This window comes from Furipterus horrens, unplaced genomic scaffold, assembly GCF_987537825.1.
Source record: "Furipterus horrens unplaced genomic scaffold, mFurHor1.1.pri manual_scaffold_5, whole genome shotgun sequence".
NCBI classification, from domain to species: domain Eukaryota; kingdom Metazoa; phylum Chordata; class Mammalia; order Chiroptera; family Furipteridae; genus Furipterus; species Furipterus horrens.
In genome coordinates, this window is record NW_028327175.1 from 192,291,858 (window position 1) to 192,310,360 (window position 18,503).

Consider the following 18,503-nt stretch of genomic DNA (forward strand, 5'->3'; position numbering starts at 1 on the left):
AAGAAACAATAATGCATGTAAAATGCTTAGCACATTGCTTGGTACCTAGTAACTGCTCAATAAAACTTAGCTAATATTTTAGCTAAGAATATGTTAGCTAACAATTTCAGTGTGTTCTTAGTTCTTTAATATCCATAATTTGGGTAAAACTGAATTATGCCTACCAGTTACCTCCCCGTGTAACAATTTCACTTATTCTTTTATTCATGTATTCACTTACCATCAGCAAAATGCACTCTAGTAGGTGCTATAGGAAAAGCAAAGACGAATCCAACATGATTCATTCCTTGGAGGAGCTGGGATCTAATAGTGATGAACAACATGGACATCAACAACTATAATAAAAGACCAGGAGACAAAAGTTCACCAACGTTCGCACATGCACCATGCCTGGGCATTCCAAAGACAGAAAGTGAATACGGGGTCAGTGGAAGTGTATAAGGTACTGGACTCACCCTCAGCATGTTGCAGTGGGACGACAGGACATTTTCCCAGGTGTCATTCAAGACAGAAAATGAGGAAGGCTAGAAAAGGTGCAGTGAAAGAACTACAGAGGGAGAGACTAAGTCCCTCAGACCAGGGAAAGCTTCCTGGATGAGTTGGCTTTGAGGCGGATTATTTTAGGCAAGTTAAGAGACCTGCAAAAAAAATCTCTTAGACAGTAGGGATGTTATTTATGAGGGAAGAAGGACAGAGAGAAACGTAATGTCTTCAAAGAAATCTTGTACTTTCCAGTTCACTGTAGTACCCATCAGTTCTTATTATCTTATTCTAGAAGTTAAGATCATCTTCTTCCCTATTATAGACAGTTTCAAAGTGGTCAAGCATATGAGCTCAGAAGATAGACTTCATTGTTCCAGATTCTGGTTTTGTCACCTATGAGATCTGCAACCTTAGTTACGTATGTTACTTAAACTTTTGAGCTTCAGTTTCATCATTTGTAAAACGGGAACAGTCCCTGCCTGCCTCGTGGGGCCGGATTAAACCCATGTAAGCACATAGTATGGCACAAGGCATTTGTAGGCACTTAATAAATGTTAGCTATATTAAGTTACTCACCTGGGCCTTGAAGGAATTTAAGTTTGCAAGTCCTACTTAGGAACGACTAAAAGTTTTTCAGAAAGCAAACAAAACCTTTTTTACCTTTTGAGTCCTAGAATGTTGCACTAAACCCTACTTAGGTCGTAATGACCATTCCAAGGACATCAGAGAGTTCTGTTAGATCCTCAGCTACTACACGTAGGGTTTTTCGTGGAGAACTTCAGTGGGGTTTCTGGAAGTGAATCACTTCCTCACGCAATCCCTCTTTGCCTGTGGAGAAAGAAACAAGTAGCCCGCTTTACCCATTGGTATCTTCCAAGCCTCCAGTGATTGTCATAGCAGCAGTTGCCCAGGACAGATCCAAAGGTAGCCTCACTTATAGACCATGTCATTATGAATTTTTAAAACTGCAGTCTTGAAAATCCTTAGGATTCCAGCAGCTTCTTTGGTAACTCGCCTGTCTTTAATAGCCAACAATTGGATAGGGTTTAACACAGGATTGTTGCCTCTGAAAACAAGAACTTGAAAGCATGAATACAGTGGTTTTAAAAACACTGGCGTGAACAAAATAAATCTTTTCTCAAAGTGCTGCCTGCTTGATAAGCAAGGACTGCTAATTACAGAACCGTCCGTGATGTTTCCTGGCTCGGTCTAACACTGCCTTCTTGCAGTACAACGAATAAGAGAATGCCTAGAAGTAAATCACAGTTGCTAAGTGCTGTGGGCAAACAAACCCATGTCTTATCTCTTTCAAAGGCAGCCATGGAAAATGCATGATAAATTGCACACTTCAGTAAACATGTTATGTCATTGGGAAATGATTTTGATTCATGGTTATGTATTTATCACTGAACAACTGACAAACCACAGGGTATCAGGAATATCATTTATGGGTTTTTGCTATTTTCTGTTGCAAAATTCAAGGGCTCTTAAGTATTTTTTTCTTTTTTTTTTTAAATCTTTATGGAAAGTGAGATTTGTCACAAAGTCTTTGGAAATAATTCTTTTAATTATGTGAATTCATGCCCCAAGTGTCAAAGAGCTGTGCTAGTCACTAATATTTTAAATATAATGAATAATTCATTTTTTTGTCCATATCCTTTTATGAAAATTTTGTGGCTAAAAATAGAAAGGTTGTAAGACAATTTGATTTTAAAATAGAATTATAATCCCCTTTCATATGGCTTATCAATATAAAGAAATTTCTGAAGTGTTCTGTACAATAGCAGTATAATTAAGAGTGAGAGCATTATTTTAGGAAGATTTTTACAGAAGTAACTTCTATACACGCACGATCCCTTTAATGTAGTCAAGATATTTCACTACACTGTATCTACATGTTGCTGCATCTCAGAAGTTTCAAGTATTAAGTACTGGGTTGGCCAAAAAGTCTGTTTTCCATTTTCAGAAATTAGTAAAAATCACTTTTACTAATTTTCCTCTTCAGTTGGTGCTTTGGGCACCAGCATTTAATGTTGCAAACCTTAGAGACACCAGAAAGGTAGCCTGACAACGGTATCTGCCCGTGTGCTCTCAGATTGTTTCTTGCTTTTCTCAATCTCCTAGACCAACAACCCCTGTTTCTCAACCTTTTTTTCTTGTTTGTTTTATTTTGTTGTAATCCTAAAAGCCAACTAATTTTCATAATCCATTATTTTAACATGACTTGGGATATTGTGAATACTGCCAGTTACTGCATTCAGAGCTTAAAAACAGAACAGCAAAGAAAACCTGGGCTAATGGTAGAAGTGATAGATCATTCCTTAGGTATAGTAAAAGGGATTTTGGTATTTATAATATATTACCATCTCTTAAACCTGAATTTATTTTATTTTCTCTTAGTGTAGTTTAACCAGTTAACCTTTACATATACTTTGCATTTGTTAACGTAGAATAAATTTCAATAGCCTTGAAATACGGCTCAAAAATTCATAGGATATTTCTTTTAGCCCTGGAATATGACAAGCCTGTTCTCTAAATATTTACATCATTGGAGAATGTCTGTGTACTTATGCTGATTTTGACTTCACATTTTCAAAAATAAGTCTGTCAAATTAAATGTAGGCTTTAAAGTGTAAAACCATAAATTGTGTAACTTGATACAAGTATTGCAACATGGCTTCCAACATTTTCTTGGAATATTTTTATGCCCTTTACTTCTAGCGCAATGGCCACGTTCACCTTTCTATTGAAAACTCCCCAAATGTATCGGTATGGGGATAATTTTAAAACCTGAGATTTATGTTGCTATAAAGGAGAAATACTTTATAACCACATAAAACCACTGTCACCAGAAAATTCAGTCTTAAGTTTTACATGAAAGAGGACATATTTTATCTTTAATGCCTTATTAAACTTTCTGGAAATAGTATATTCTGAAATACTGTAGGTGAATGACTACATGTGTATGTGTATCTTCTGAAGAGTTCAAATGTCATCAGTGAAAAGAAACTAACCATTTTGTTTTAATAATTAAAGCTGTGATATATTTTCTTCTATTTAATTTTGCATAGATGTTGCTTTGATAGGTCAACCATACCTCACCTGCAGTTTTTTGAGCAAAAAAGCCAAAACCATCTTGTTACACAAAACATATCAAACTGTGAAGACAGTGAAAAGATCCATGGTTTCTAGGGATGGAGCGATTGGGGTGGGTGGGGTGCACAGCTGGAGCGCAGAGAGTGTTTTGGGCAGTGAAACTATTCTGTATGCTATTGCAATGGTGGATACATGTCAGTATACATTTGTCCAAACCACTGACAATGAACCCTAATGTAAACTGTGGCTTCTGGGTAATTATGATTTGTCAATGCAGGTTCATCAGTTGCAACAGTGTATCTCTCTGGGGGGAGATATTGATAATGGGGGAGACAGTGAATGCATGGGGGCTGTAAGAATATGGAAAATCTCTGCACCTTCCTCTCCATTTTGCTGTGAACCTAACATTTCTTTTTAAAAAAAAAAGTCTATTAAAGAAAAACCAAGCTAAAAATAGGAAACAAAGAATACTTTTCAACAGTTGCAAAAATATGTGCCAATATATAACTCCTCAAGAAACATGTCTTTTAAATGTTAATGACCACCAGTACAAAAAAAAATGCTTATTATATTAAAATATTTAATTAAACTATTTTTTAAATTTACGTGCTGTGTCCCCAGCCATGGGGAAGGTACAGGGTAGCTGACTGAAGCGTGAATAGGAGAAAAGTGAAATAGCAGTGTCGTGTCAATCATGCAAATTGAAGATGAGTTTTCTTTTTCAGGGGGCGCCCAAACCCATAGCAGTTGAACCATGTGCGGGGAACAGAGCCGCGGTTCTGACTGTGTTGCTTTGTCTACCACGAGGATCATCAGGTGCCCCTCCCCCTGGGCAGTCAGGTAAGATGAACGATGCGCCATCAGCAGTTAACACAACATGTTGACTGAACAAAAGAAATAAACAATACTACCAAACAGCACGGTGAAAATATTTACATGGTTCTAATTTAGAGTGTGGTAAAATTTTATTAGGCTATAAGCTTTTACCCACATATCTAGTTATCTGCTTTGTTATAAATTCAGATTTTCCAGTGTTTCTTTTAGAAATAGATGTTGAACATGTGTCTGTATATAATATAGAAACACACGAGGGGGGGCCCAAATAAAAATGGCATTAGCTTCTGAAGGGCGGGCCCCTTGTAGGCTTACCCCACTTAGGTGAGTGTTCTAGGAACCCATCTATATCTGCGTACTAGCTGGTGTTGTTGTGAGAGGCTGAGTTCAGCTTCAGTGAGTTTTTTTTTTAAGACTCTTTCAACGTGTTGGTCCATTTCATGATGGGTGATTTACGTGCACATCTGCTCATACCACATTGAATGTTCAGCAGTTTTTGACCAAAAATGGCATGACACCCATGCCCCACCCTCCCTATCCACCCAATTTAACCCCAAGCAACTTTTCTTTATTTCTCCAATGAAAAAGTCCTCAACAGGGAATGTTTTGCCAAGATGGAAGAGGTTGAATTAAAAATGGCAGAAGTACTAAAAGGCATCAAAATCAATGAGTTGAAAAACTATTTTGAGCAGTGAAAAAATGTCTTGGTAGGTGTACTGCACCAAATGGAGAGTATTTTGAAGGTGACTGGAGTTTAAACATGTAAGAATAAACACACAATTTTTTATAAATAAATTCCATTTTTGTGGGGGGTTCCCTCCCGCTATGTGTACTCCTCTTCCCAGTTTGTTGTGATTGCAATGAGAAATCTCACTAGCAGGTCAAACAAGTACTGGACCCTTTGGGGCAGTTTCTTTATCCTGGTACGTGTAATATGTAGGATGCTAAATTATAAATATGATTAGAAGTTTGCATTATAGATATGGAACCAAACTGGGGAACTTCCTTGCATGTTTGGAAAGTGGATAATAGCTGATACAGCCACATCGCTGTGATTAAGGTACATCATGTTCTTGCTGTCAGCACCGGTCATGGCCAGGGAGCCGCCTTTTCCTCCAGTGCTCCTTTTCCTACATGAAAAGCATGTTTTGAATTGTGGGCAAACTAACCATGTGTATCCTCTGAGAGGTCTTCTCATCGCTGTGATGTCCACGTTGCAAACACGCTCAGTGCTGAGTATACCTTGTAATTAAGTCCCAAACCATGCTTATCTCTCTCTTATCACACATCCTCTTTCATCTGCTTACAGTTTCTAATTTTCCTTTCTCCCAATTGTTTTCTGTAAACACCCCCTATTGAAATGGATGCTTTCTGAGGGTAAGGGGAATGTCAAATCAGTCTTTCTATTGAGTTCCTCCTTATGCATAAGAGAAAGTGCCAGAGATCTCTCAGCTTTTCATTAACAGTAACTAATGATGAACTCGCCTCCCTGTGTACTTTATGTATTTTTGGTTCCCTAGTTAGCTTTGACCTTGATCCTCACTCTCTTGATTTGTATCCAACCACAAACAAAAACCGAAGCTACTTTATACCTTATAAGCTTACTCGTAAAACAGAATTTTTCCCACATGGGGACAGAGGCTTTTCATCACCTTTCGATGTGTCATTTAGGGTACCTGACTTGTCATTTATGATGCAGGAATTTCTACCCAAAGTTCATTTGTAGCTGTTTAGTCAAAGAAATCAACATCATGCAATGCGCGCACTCCTCCCTCTCCTTTCAGAAGCCCCAGCGTAAATGGGATGCATAAGTAGCATAGTTTGGCACTGGGCAGATAAGATGGATAATTATAGGTCCTGTGCCCAGCTAATGGAAGTACTGTTTTAAGGCTGGGATGATTTCCAAGGCAAACACTTCACTAATGAAAACAAGTCTATGTGATCTACACCAACGGTCTTCTAGATCCTTGACAAGATGACGTACTGATGGGCAGAGTGAAGGCATCTGCCAATATACTCTGTCCCTTGAACCTTTGAAATCTTTCTGACTGATTTGCAAGAGCCAAGGAGCGGCGTGGACCATTACCTCAGCCGTGGTTTATTACAGATGCATTATGATACTAACGATAACGCTGTCTCCGATGTGCACAGGGTTCTACAAAGCATTTCCTTGTTTTTCACATTTGAGCTTCATGACAAGACTGTGTTATAAAACTCACTTTATCAACGGGGATGGAGGCATAAAAATCTTCCTATTTCTACACGCAAGTCATAATTAAGAAATACTGGAGTACAGAGTAAAACAGCACAAAATACTTATTGCTAACATTCCAGAAATTTTTTCCTGACTATCTATAACAGAAAGCTTATTTCTCTATAATCCACAGCCATGTCTTCACAACGCCAAACCTTTGGAGGAGTTCTGAGAATGTCTACAGGGCTGATACACATAGATAGAACCTGGAGCTAACGTACCATACTTTTTATAGTGCCTGTAGATTAAACTACGATAAATATTTGTGTGCATAATTCAGAATGAGCTTGCTTTTTGTTTAATGAAAACAAAGACATTTTTGTAGCTAATCTTATAGGAATAGGAACATATATTGATGGATGGATAGTAGGATGGGCAGATGGACAAATGTCATAAAGCAAGCAGAATAAATGTTAGAGATAGAATCCAGGCAGTGGGGGTACTGGTGTCCATTGTAAAATTCTTTCCACTTTGGCATATGTTTGAAATTTTGTATAGTGAGGTGTGGGAAACAATAAAATAAAATTTAAAAAACTCTTAATTTTATTGGGAAAAAAAGGCAGTGTCTATAGAGAGACATTAGGGTTAGGGTTAGGGTTTTCTAATGTTCACATCTAGGTTTTTCCTAAACAGAGCAAATTCTGACACCAGTGTGCCAGCTAACTCATTTTTTCCCTGCTTCATCAAGACATTTGGAGTGTACACAGACCATTAAAACTTACCATCTGTGTGTCTGCGCTTATCACAGGGCCCTACACATAAAAAGCAGTTCAAAAACTGCTTTTGATGATGACAATAGGAGGCCTATGAAGCATAACCCTGAGCAGCCCCTCCCGTCTCTGAGCCTCAGTGAACAACAAATGAGCAAATGGCCTGGACTCCAGTTATTGCTTCCTACGTTGCTCTCCTAGGAGCCTACGTTCTGAAGAGCCTCCTCCAGCGTTGGTGCTGGGTGAGAGGTTTGGGGAAGCTTCACAGACAGCCGCGGGTCCCCGCCCCCTCTCTGTGAAGGACAGAGCCCCAGGAGCCTGCCCTTTGGCTTTTGGGCTATTTATGTCTCCAAATGTTAGCATATCTATTCAGTGACTAATGAGCATTAATTATTAGATTAAAGGTCCTCTTGCAGTACTTTGCACAATCTCAAAACATTTTCATCAGGCCCTCTTTTGAAATGAAGCTCCTAAATGTGGAGTGATGCTTTTCCTAAAGCACTCTTCATTACCGTGAATAAAAGCGTTTAAGAGAAGGAGGCATTTGCGGGTATGGAGGATGCGTGCAGAAGCCTCTGTGAGCATGGCAGTGATCTCTCGGAAACCGAACTTTGACACTGACAAATAAGTGAGTCAGAAACATTCACGTGCTAATTTTGGTCATCTCTTTTTAGTGGCAGCTGGTAAATTTGTTTTTTTTTTATTTAAAATATGATATTGCCTTTGCACTTGATTCTCTTCCCACTAGCAAGTATTCCAGTAATCCTTATTTATCATTAGACATGGCCCTTTTAGTGTCTAAAATTTGTGAAGTCCCTTCCATGGCTCTTAGCAGAGGTCAAAAGAAGAACTTCAGATTTATTCTTTCGATTACCCCATGCACTAATCATTTTTTGTTGTGTTTAATGTAATTAATTTAGGTGTTTGTGAGCAATTCTCCCTCTAGGTGGCTTAGAAGAGTAAAAGCAACAGATATTAAATAGGCTTTTTGGCATTCCTGGAGCTGGGCTAATTAGGTTCCTGCTCCCCAACCCCATAAACCTGCTGCTTTATTCCTGTGTTTTCTGCAAGCAACCACTGCCAACCATGCCAGACGCCCCCGGGTTAATGTGGGACTTCTGCTGTTGACATATGTACACTGCGCGGCCACTTTCTCTTCTGACCTCAAAGTGGCGGAAAAACTGACGTCCCCATGAAAACAGGGCACATCATGTAACTCTGCGGCATGACACTAAACAACCAAGCATGTCTCCAATCACCTTGGACAACGAGGTCCCCGCTGGTGTTAGAATGACAGGAACATGAAATGTGGACCAAGTAAATAGAGCTCTTTAAAAGCATACATTGAAAACGATAATGTTTCCTGCCATTGTGTGATGAAGAATTATGGTTTTCATAGTTTATGGATTCTTACTAATAGGACGCAGATTAACTGTGCTCAGTGGCTGAAATGTTTGCGGCCGAGACGGAGTAACATGCTTCAACTAAAGGCAGAATTTTGCCCTCATTTTGCCTCATGCTTGATTGGCTCTAACGTTACCAAAAAGACAACTAGTAGAAAGTCTCAGGTTTTGAAATTTTTTTTTCTTTAGGCTGGCAAGTTTCGCCAGGATGACTAGATTGTTTTGGAAAAACCCGGAAATATTGTATAACGTTTAAAATGATAGTCTACCCATGATGTCGTGGGTAATGATGATAATAAGACAACTTGGGTTTAATTAAATGGAAAGAGAAAGAGAACTGGAAATTCTGAGCTTTCTATACATTCATTATATATTTATATACATTATATGCTCAAATACATCTGACCTTTATGTACATCAGAGCTTTATATGCATATATTATATGCTTAAATACATGGATATGTATAGATGCGTTATATATATTCATTGATTTAACTGTCTCAATGACTGTAAAGTAACTCTTTTCTCAATTTTACAGATAAAAAGAACTGAAACTCAAGTGTGATTCAATGACTTGTTTAGGGCCAACACAGCTAGCGAGTGAGTGAACCAGATGATCTGAACCCAGGGCCACCTGGGTCCTCAGCCTGTGAGACTCCTTCATCACTGTGCTTCTCTGCGTAAAGGATCAAGGGCTCTCCAGATAGCCCTTATTCCTGAAAAACCTTTCTGTGCAGAATTAAAGAGGAAGAACTTGAAGGGTTCTGCTAAGCATTGGGCTTAGGCGGGCAAGAAGGATAGATTTATCTTTCCTGGTGATTTAACTCCAGACATTTTGGGAAATGCAAATACGTACGTGCCCACTTAACATCGGCTAATGAAACTGTGATTCAGTGTGTAAGGGCAGCGAGGGGCATGCAGTTACAGGAAGAGGACTTAGGCTGGTATGTGCAAGCGGTGGCCTTGGGGTCACAAGTCCTGAGATCTAGATCCAGCTCTGCCACCCACTAGCTGTGTGACCCTGGACAAGTCCACTCGTCTCTGGGTCCTCTTTTCTCATGTGTCAAACGATGCAGTGGGGTTAGATTCCTAGGCTGCACTGACTCCAGCCTTACTGTACATTGCTGCTACAAAGTATGCCAAGCCATGCCAGGCTGGGGTAAGAGGAGCAAATAACGTGTTTCTAAGTGGTACCTTAACTTATTGTCCTAGCCACTCAGGGCTAGTTAAGAAACTCTATTCCTGTAGATTGCTTGTTAGTGATGAAAAATAATTAGCACCACTCCGTATATTTTAAAAACATCTTTATAATTTTATGGATAAAGACTAATTCCCGATCTTGGCAGCATGTGTAAAAGATGTGTATGGTTCACACCGCCCCATTTTGGAAGTGGCTGAAAGGAAGCTCCCAGTGCAGCGACAGCTGGAAGGTTGTTGGCAGTCCTGGAGCCGGGCGCAGAGCAGGCTCTGGGCCGCGGGCTCTCATGGCAGTCTGTCCTCTTTCCTCTGAAGCCAGTTTTCTGTAAGCTGATTTCCATTTTCCAGAAGCCTCTGGAGACTCCCGGTTTTCCTTCCGTCAGTCTGCCACTGTATCTCCACGCTTGTAGAAACGCACCTGTTGACCTAATCTTTGCCCTCTCTCTGTTAGAGGCGGCTGGAATAGGAAATAAGACTACTGACTTGTATCAAAACATCATTATAAAAGTCTGGCACGGCCGTTCCCTTTTAACCTCTGAGCCAGATATTGTTTACACCCAGCGTACGTGTCCCCACACAGAAGAAAGGTAAAAGGGGCACTTCACGGCAGGATAAAGTACGGAATTGGGTTGAGCGCCTAGAAAAACAACGCACATAAGAACAAAAACCTGATTCAACAGGCCCTAAACTCAGGTCGGAAATAATTTTATCTTCTCTCCAAAATACATTTACTGGGAATCTTCATTTGCTTCCTTTATTCATTCTGGAGATATTTAAACGTGTCTGGGCACTGGTATAGAGTAGTGAACAAAACAAAGAGTTTCTTCCCTCATACACTTTATAGCCTTCGTGGAGATAAACATGAGACAAACAATCAGGCAAATAAACCCATAATTACAAATTATTTTAAGTGCACTGGGCATAGAGTAGACCGTGCTATGAGGGAGCCGGTATTAAAGCTGATGAACAGTTGCTCAGCCTAATATCTTTGTTAATAACAAAGTGATAAACAGAGTCATTAAAATGCCCTTTCCTCGAGTCTCATTTATCATCTTGTCTGCAGTGTCTGACTGTTGAACAGTCCCCATCTTGCCGTTCCACCTTCTGGAAACTTCTCCTCCTCTGGTGCTCTGTGCCTTACCTCTACATCAGGCACCTACTTATAATTTACTGAGAGATAACGGACGCCAGGCACCCCGCCTCTGTTCATTGTTCTACTTCCTCCGCCCTCTGGTACCAGGCATCCCTGAGGTGCGGTCCTTTGCCAGCTTCCCATCCTGCCCCAGGCTCCCTTTAGGATCACGCCCTGTGTGTTCACGCAGGGGGCTCCCCAGCAGCTAACACCCCACTCTGTGCCCCCTGCCAACACCTCTCGCCCACCTGCGGAACAATAGCATCTCAATGTGGATTTGCTACTCTTTGTTTACTTTTATTTTTTTCAATGACCCTTTACTGCAACACTATTTTGCCTTGGCTTCAGGTGTACAGCAGAGTGGTTAGACAACCATATATTTTACATAGCGTCCACCTGACATTTCTAGCAGCCACCTGGCACCATGCACGGTTATTACAATACTATCGACTCTGTTTCCTGTGTTGTACTGTACATCCCACGACTAGTCTGTAACTGCTGGTCTGTGCTTCTCAGTTCCTTCCCGTTTTTCACCCCACCCCCAGCCCTGTTTCTGTTTTGTTTATATCGTTCTTCAGATTCCACGTAAAAGTGAAATCAGATGGTATGGGTTTGCCGCTCCTAAGGACAAAATCACTCTTCCTTCCCCCTCCCCTGCTACCACTTCCTCTTCTCCCCGACTTTCCTATTTCTATAAAGTCCATTTCAGAGTGGCTTCACTGTGAAACCTTGGGGTTCGTTTCTTTCTTCTGCCTGTCTCCTCTTTTCCATCCAAGAAATCGTGAAGCTCTGTTGGCGTCATCACCCTGGAGCAGGTAGGGCAGACGCCCTTGGGACTTTCTTGTTCAGGCCCGGGTGCCTCTCGTCTGGGCTCCTGCCAGAGGAGAACACGGTTCTCAGCACATCACTCCCTCCGCTTTTTACTGCCTGCCCAAGGAAGAGCAGACACTCCGGGCTGTGAGCTCCTCTTTCCACCTCCTTTCAACCTCTTCGGGTTTAGCACCCACAGAATCCTTGGCAATCTTTACCTGGGGCCCTTGGGCAATTACTTTAACCGCTTGGATCCTCGGTTTCCTCGTCTATAAAGGAAGGAAGATGCCGGATAGAATGGGGTCCTCTCTAGGCTGGCGGCTAGGCTGTAATTCGACATGTATGTGTCTTCCCGTGATTCCGTGAGTGTGTGTGTTGTGTGTGTTGTCTGTTGTCCTCACTGGCGTTCCCTGTGTCTGAAACGCCCCCTCTCAGCTGCCCGTTTGCAAAGGCCCACACCTGCCACTGCCTCCTCTATAAAGCCTCTTTCTGTTTCTTCCTTATACAGTAGATTGGATTTTATGGTTTTATAATACATGTGGGACTCAAGCTGCGTATCTTGGGGGCAAGAATCAAGCCCAACCCTGTGCTTTTGATGAAAAAATGTATCTATTGAAACTGAGTTGCTCGCATTTCAGGTTCATGGAAAATCAGGGCATTCGTGAAAGACGACACAAATGTCCACATATTAGTTATACTGAGGACAGATAAACTCACAAAACACTCTGGCAAATAAAAAGCATCCTCTGCTGCTGTCGTGGTCATTAACATGTACCATTTCTTGTGAACCTGTTCTGTGCTCATTTCTGCCCTTTCACTTTGTCACTTTGTACTTTTCTCTCACAGGTGAGGGAAGGGAACTCATGGAAATTTGTAACTTGCACATACAGGCACATGGTAAATAAGTGATGGCACCAGAGTTTAAAACCCAAAATATCTCACACCACAGCACTCTTTCCAAATCCTTAATTTTTTAATTTTTTTATTTTTGAGGAGGGGAGGTTTTTAGCCACATGCTTCGTGTGACAACACAAGCTTTTCCTTTCACCAACCAGTGTCCCTGTGAGGTGACACAGCCACTGCCCTGCCGTTTGAGTTGTAACAATTTATCTTTGTGCCATTGATTCCCATGTAGAGAAAACAAAGACAAAAAAAAAGGGATGAGATATTTGAAGGAGAGCGAACACGAGTAATAAACATGCTACAGAAGTGAATGAAATACCTCAAAAGTAGACTCAAGTACTTGGAAGGCGGAGCAATTAGAAACAACCTCACATAAAAAGTCAGAACTTACAGACATGAAAAATGAGACTGGCAGCCCTGAACGCTCGGCCAACACATTTTTCTTTTCTTCCCTTTTCTTCTCCCCACCTGCCTTCCTCCCAGGTATTCCTAGAACTGACTGGTAAATAATTACTGTGGTCAAAGAAAAAAAAAAAAAGGAAAAAGTAAGCACCTACACAAATCAACTCACAAAGCCAAAGGGGAAAATCAAGATTTGTTTGGAATAAGCAAGCTGTCTTTGAAACAACAGAATAACAAAATGGAGAATTTTGTAGATATGAATAAAGTGTACAGGTAAAACCTCCCCCGACCCAGGATTTCTTATAATAGCTGACTTCAAGTCTATGTATAAAATTGCCAATTAGGGAGACATTTTACTTTTAATTTGGTTGTGAATTAAATAGTCCTGCTTTACAAAGGTTTAGAGGAATTTAGCAGAAGCCTACCTCCTGCCTTTAACAAGAATGGAAGGGTAATCCTGAATGTCAGAGAATTTAAAATTTTTTGGTACTTTAAAAATGACTCTAGAAATTCTCTAGTTCTAAACCGAGGTCTCTGAATCTGTCATGCAACATATGTATCATGCCATGTTGCACAACCTAATCAGAGAAAGAAAATAACAATAACCCACTTCTTCCCAGAAGGCAGTACCACATACCTCGCTTCCAGGGCCCAGGTATTGCAGCCAGAAAAGGACTAACCCTGGAGATCCAAAAAAGAAAGTGACCTGAGAAAATGTGTCTCTTTACCAGCAAACTGACAAAAATGCTAAGAAAACGTAGATCCAGGCCCTGAGAATTCCTTCTTCTCACATAAACATTATTCTGGGGACCACAGCAAAGGGCCAGTGATCCTTAAGCAAATCCAAGAGGAGGTATTCAAGTGTCCAGGAAAATGCTCTGTTATACCAGCAGGTGATTTAATCTCCGCCCCTACCATTGACTGCAAAATGTTACCATTGACTGTAAAATGGTGCCACAGTACCTACCAAAGGCTTTTCTGAGTTTGAATATTCCTTCGTTCTTAATGAAAGGCCCAGCCAGGAATAAGCCCAGAAGGAGTCATGTTGTAATTCTCATTTACAAAGGTAACAGTTGATTGTAATTACATTAACTCCCATAGCCAGAATGATTGTTCCTTAAGGGCTTTTAGGGAAAGATTTAATGGCCCTCTGAAAAATGAGTAATTTACCCCCTTTCATCCACCTTACTCTTTGCAAATGAGATAACTTGTGTTAGCTGGGTTGGCATCCGGAACCAGTGGGACGGTAAGTTCAGAACTGTCACAAAGATAAAACACTGTCAAAACTTAAGAGAGACCTCATCCACTTCCTTAAAAGCTGGGAGATGAAATTGGCCCTCAGGACTCCAAGGAGGCGGTTTGAAGAGTGCTACCTGGTCCCTGGGATCGCCGTTTAGAAGCCTTGGAGGAATTGATGCGTTCTTGCCCCATAAACCTGCTGTCTGACGTAATTTGAACTGAACCATGAAGGCCCTAAAAGTCTGGATGCAGTGACCATACATTCATTCCCATTGACTCAACGAACCAGGCCAGGATCATCACGTCCAGAGGATGGCTGTGCCGTCTGCCTTCCCCTGGCTCACCATCCTAAGGAAAAATGGCTCCTTAAGTGTGCTGTGTGGCAGTTAGCTCCGAATGTAGAGCTGTAATGGGAGAGGCCGAGTCACATTTGCATTCAAAACTTTACTAGTAAAACGGAAAGAAAACTGCTGTCCATATTAATAACTACGTAACATGTAGAGATGGGATAATTTGGTTTTCCTCTGTGCATGCATATCATACAACCGCGGAAACACACAGGTAGGAAGGGCACGAAACGACCTCTGGCTCATCCAGCTGCTGGCAGCCACAGCTGGTGACATTGTCCAGAATCAGCTGGAACAGACAGTTTCCAAAGACTTTCCTAAAAGGCAGGCCCATACCTTCCGGGACCAACTTATTCTGTTATTTAACAGTCTTCACTGCAATGTGATCCCATTTTCTTTTATTTGCTTTCTTCTTGTTCTCATCTGTCCGGAAATAGAAAACGGCTGACTGTTCTCCTTATAATAATCCATCATGGGGCAGAAGGCTGTTGCGAAATCACCTCCCAGCCCGTAGTTCAGGTTCAACCCAGTGCTTCCAGCCCTTCTGTCCTTTGGCAGAGCCTGAACCTTCCAGCTGGGGTAACCATGGGCCTCTGAGAATGCTCTTCACGCTGCCCAGGTAGCACTGGCTCCCGAACCCTGGGCCAGAAAGGGACTCCAGAGGTAGTTCTGCCCCTTTGTCCTACAGATGAGACTGGGGTTCACCTGCAGAGACTTCCTGAGAACTCACCATTGATTAGGTGGCAGGCCAGTGCTAGAACCTAGTGGCTCTCTTGGGCTTGACTCTCCCACTGTCTGTTCCTCGGTGCCTGACCGGTCCGTTAGAACCAACTGCCCTGCTCTGCTGGTTCCTTTCCCATATACAGTTCAGTAGGACTTCTCTGTCCCTTCATGACCTTTTTGTGCCATTCTACAGTTTGTATTTATGCCCAACTTCTTCTTGCGCAAGAAAAGGGACAAGTTAGTTTTGATTAATTTCTCTGGTGTTTTTAAGGTCATTTTTGGAGTTTATTTAATACTATCCTTCTAAACACCATTCGCCTGCCCTGTGCCCCAGTTGTGTTATCTGCAAAGATGATGATTTTAAGGAGATATTGTATGCCTCACGCTGCCAGGGTCTGAAGTGACTTTGGAAATATCGCTTGTTATGAGTATATCATACCCCTGTCACTTTGCACATGCTAGCTCCTCTGCCTGGACTGTCCTCCCACACACAGCAACACCCACACCTCTATTTATTCCACCAATAGAATTGCTAATTCAAGGGTCACCTCCCCTGTGACACTTGTCCTCACTTCTGTCCGTCCTCAGTCCACTGTGTTGATTTTTATTTGCTACTATAAAATTCATATTACACTCTCTCCATTCTTCACAGACAGACTAAGGGCAGCAGGAATTGTCCCCTTATCTATCATTATACCTCCAGGGGCTTAGGGGTACCTGGAACATAATAGAAACTCAATCTATTTGCTTAATCATTGCCCCCCTTCCTCTTGCTTCCTGGAGTTCAACTCTTACGCTCACTGTGAATTGATCATTCTGACTGCATTTTGTCTAAGTACCCGTTGTATGTCTCTTACTATAAATTAATTCTAGATGCTCCGCAGGTTTTAAAAATGAGAAAGCCTCCTTGATCTCTGGCCTAAAATTTGGCTTATGAAACAGAAGTGAAAACTTTACTGTGGTTAAAACAACTAATTTCTCATTAGTAACTGGAGGGCTATTGTTTCATCCCCATCCTAGAAAGCTGTTCGTCACAAGTCACGCTAGTCATTTGCAACATGTGATTTTTTTTTTTTCTTACACTCATGAGATGCATTTGGGTCTTTTGTTCTTTTTTTCATACGTAAAAATCTTACTTCAGTTGTTCGATCATTCATAAGATCATTGATTCTTTCTAAGACCAACTTTATCCTAGTCTCAAATATGAATGTTTCATAGGTTTTTCTTTATTCTTGGTGTGTTTTTTGTTTGTTTGTTTTGTTTTTTATTTTATTTTAATTAAATTTAACTTACCTGTTTTTAGAGAGAGGGGAAAGGAGAAAGAGAGGGAGAGAAATATCAGTGTGTGGTTGCCGCCCACACGCCCCCAACTGGGGACCTGACGTGCAACCTAGTCATGTGCCCTGACTGGGAATTGAACCAGCAACACTTGGTTTGCAGGCCGATGCTCAATCCACTGAGCCACAGTATTCTTGGTGTTTTAAGCAAGATTAGAATTCCTATCACTTTTCTCGGTGGCCTGGGTGTGAGTCACAAGCTCCTCTTTGGACTGTCCATTTACAGCCTCTTCTGGTTCTCGCTTGGCTATATGGCTTCTATATCCTTTTCTGGGGTTTTAGATCACCATTGTTCTTAAAGACAGGTTTTTCAAATACTTTGAATCTCTCTCTCTCTTTTAAGCATTATTTGCTATTAGCCTTTCCTCTTGCATGTAAAAATGAGTTAATCTTTTTAAACCTATCTTATGCTTAGTGCATTACAGGTTATATTCTATTTCCCTTTCTCTCTCCAGTACGTCACATTAGTCTTTGCATTAATGCTTTTCACTTTCCCCAACACTTTCAAATCATGGTTTCCTAGGCCTCTTAGGTGACTTACAGTCTTGTCAGGACACTCCTAAGTTCCATGTTACTTCTTTGTGCAGCGCTTGGCTGCCCATAGGAGCATCCTCTTAATTTTCTTTTTCCGTCTGCATTAAAAGTTTTTCTAAGAAATGCAAATTAAAACAGTCCTGCGATATCGTTTCACACCTATCACTTCTTCACCTCTTATGTTGGTGAAACATACCATTTCTTCACCTATTATGCTGGTGCAAATTAAAAAGGGCAACAGCACGTGGCCGGTGAGAATGCAAACTGGTACAGCCCCGTGGGAGGGGAAGTGGGTGATAGCTGACGAAGCTACACCTGCACTCTTTTGACCTGCCAATCCTACGTCTAGAAGTAGATTCTAAAAACTGCCTCCAGCAATAGGAAAAAAAACGAATGCATTGATTATTTATTTCAGCATTGTTTGTGATCACATAACGTTGAAGATAACGTACATGACCGTACATAGGAAAGTAGTAAAATAACTTATGGTCACCCACAAATGGAGCATCGTGCACCTATAGAAAAAGAATGAGGGAGATCTCTGTGAGTGAATATGAAGTTATTTCCAGCATATATTAAGTGATAAAAGTAATGGCAGAGGAATATCTAGAGCAGCAATTTTCTACCTTCTTCATCTCATGGCACACATAAACTAATTACTAAAATTCTGAGACACACGAAAAAATACATTTTTTGCTGACCTGTTAAAAAACTGGGTATATTTTTGATTCATTCACACCATACATAGGGAAATAGTAAAATAACTTATGGTCCTCCACAAATGGAGCATAGTGTCGGCTGTTGCTGCATTGGCTGTTGTCATTTTTTTCTTTGACAGTCTAAGGGAAAAGAGGCCAGTGCCCCTGACTAAATGTCAGGCACTGCGGGTTTTAAAAATTCTTGTGACACACCCGTGTGCCGTGGCACACGGTTGAAAATCGTTGATCTAGAGTATGCTGTCCTTTACGTAAGAAATGAGGAAAGCTTACAGATCCACTTAATTTTGCAAAAAGCTATGAAAAAGATAAAGTAAAAACTAATAGAATCAGTTACCTACAGGATGCTGAATAGAAATTCAGTATAAAAGTGGGGGAATAGT

The 18,503-nt window shown here is 41.0% G+C and overlaps 1 protein-coding gene across 1 annotated transcript in view; it reads left to right on the forward strand.

The window, feature by feature from the left end:
* Positions 1 to 18,503, forward strand: part of ATRNL1 (attractin like 1) — a 480,268-nt gene that overhangs the window by 381,119 nt on the left and 80,646 nt on the right. The window contains exon 28 of the mRNA XM_090278658.1: positions 4,305 to 4,419. Coding sequence (XP_090134784.1) covers positions 4,305 to 4,419 — 115 coding nt within the window. The remainder of the gene's footprint in view (positions 1 to 4,304; positions 4,420 to 18,503) is intronic.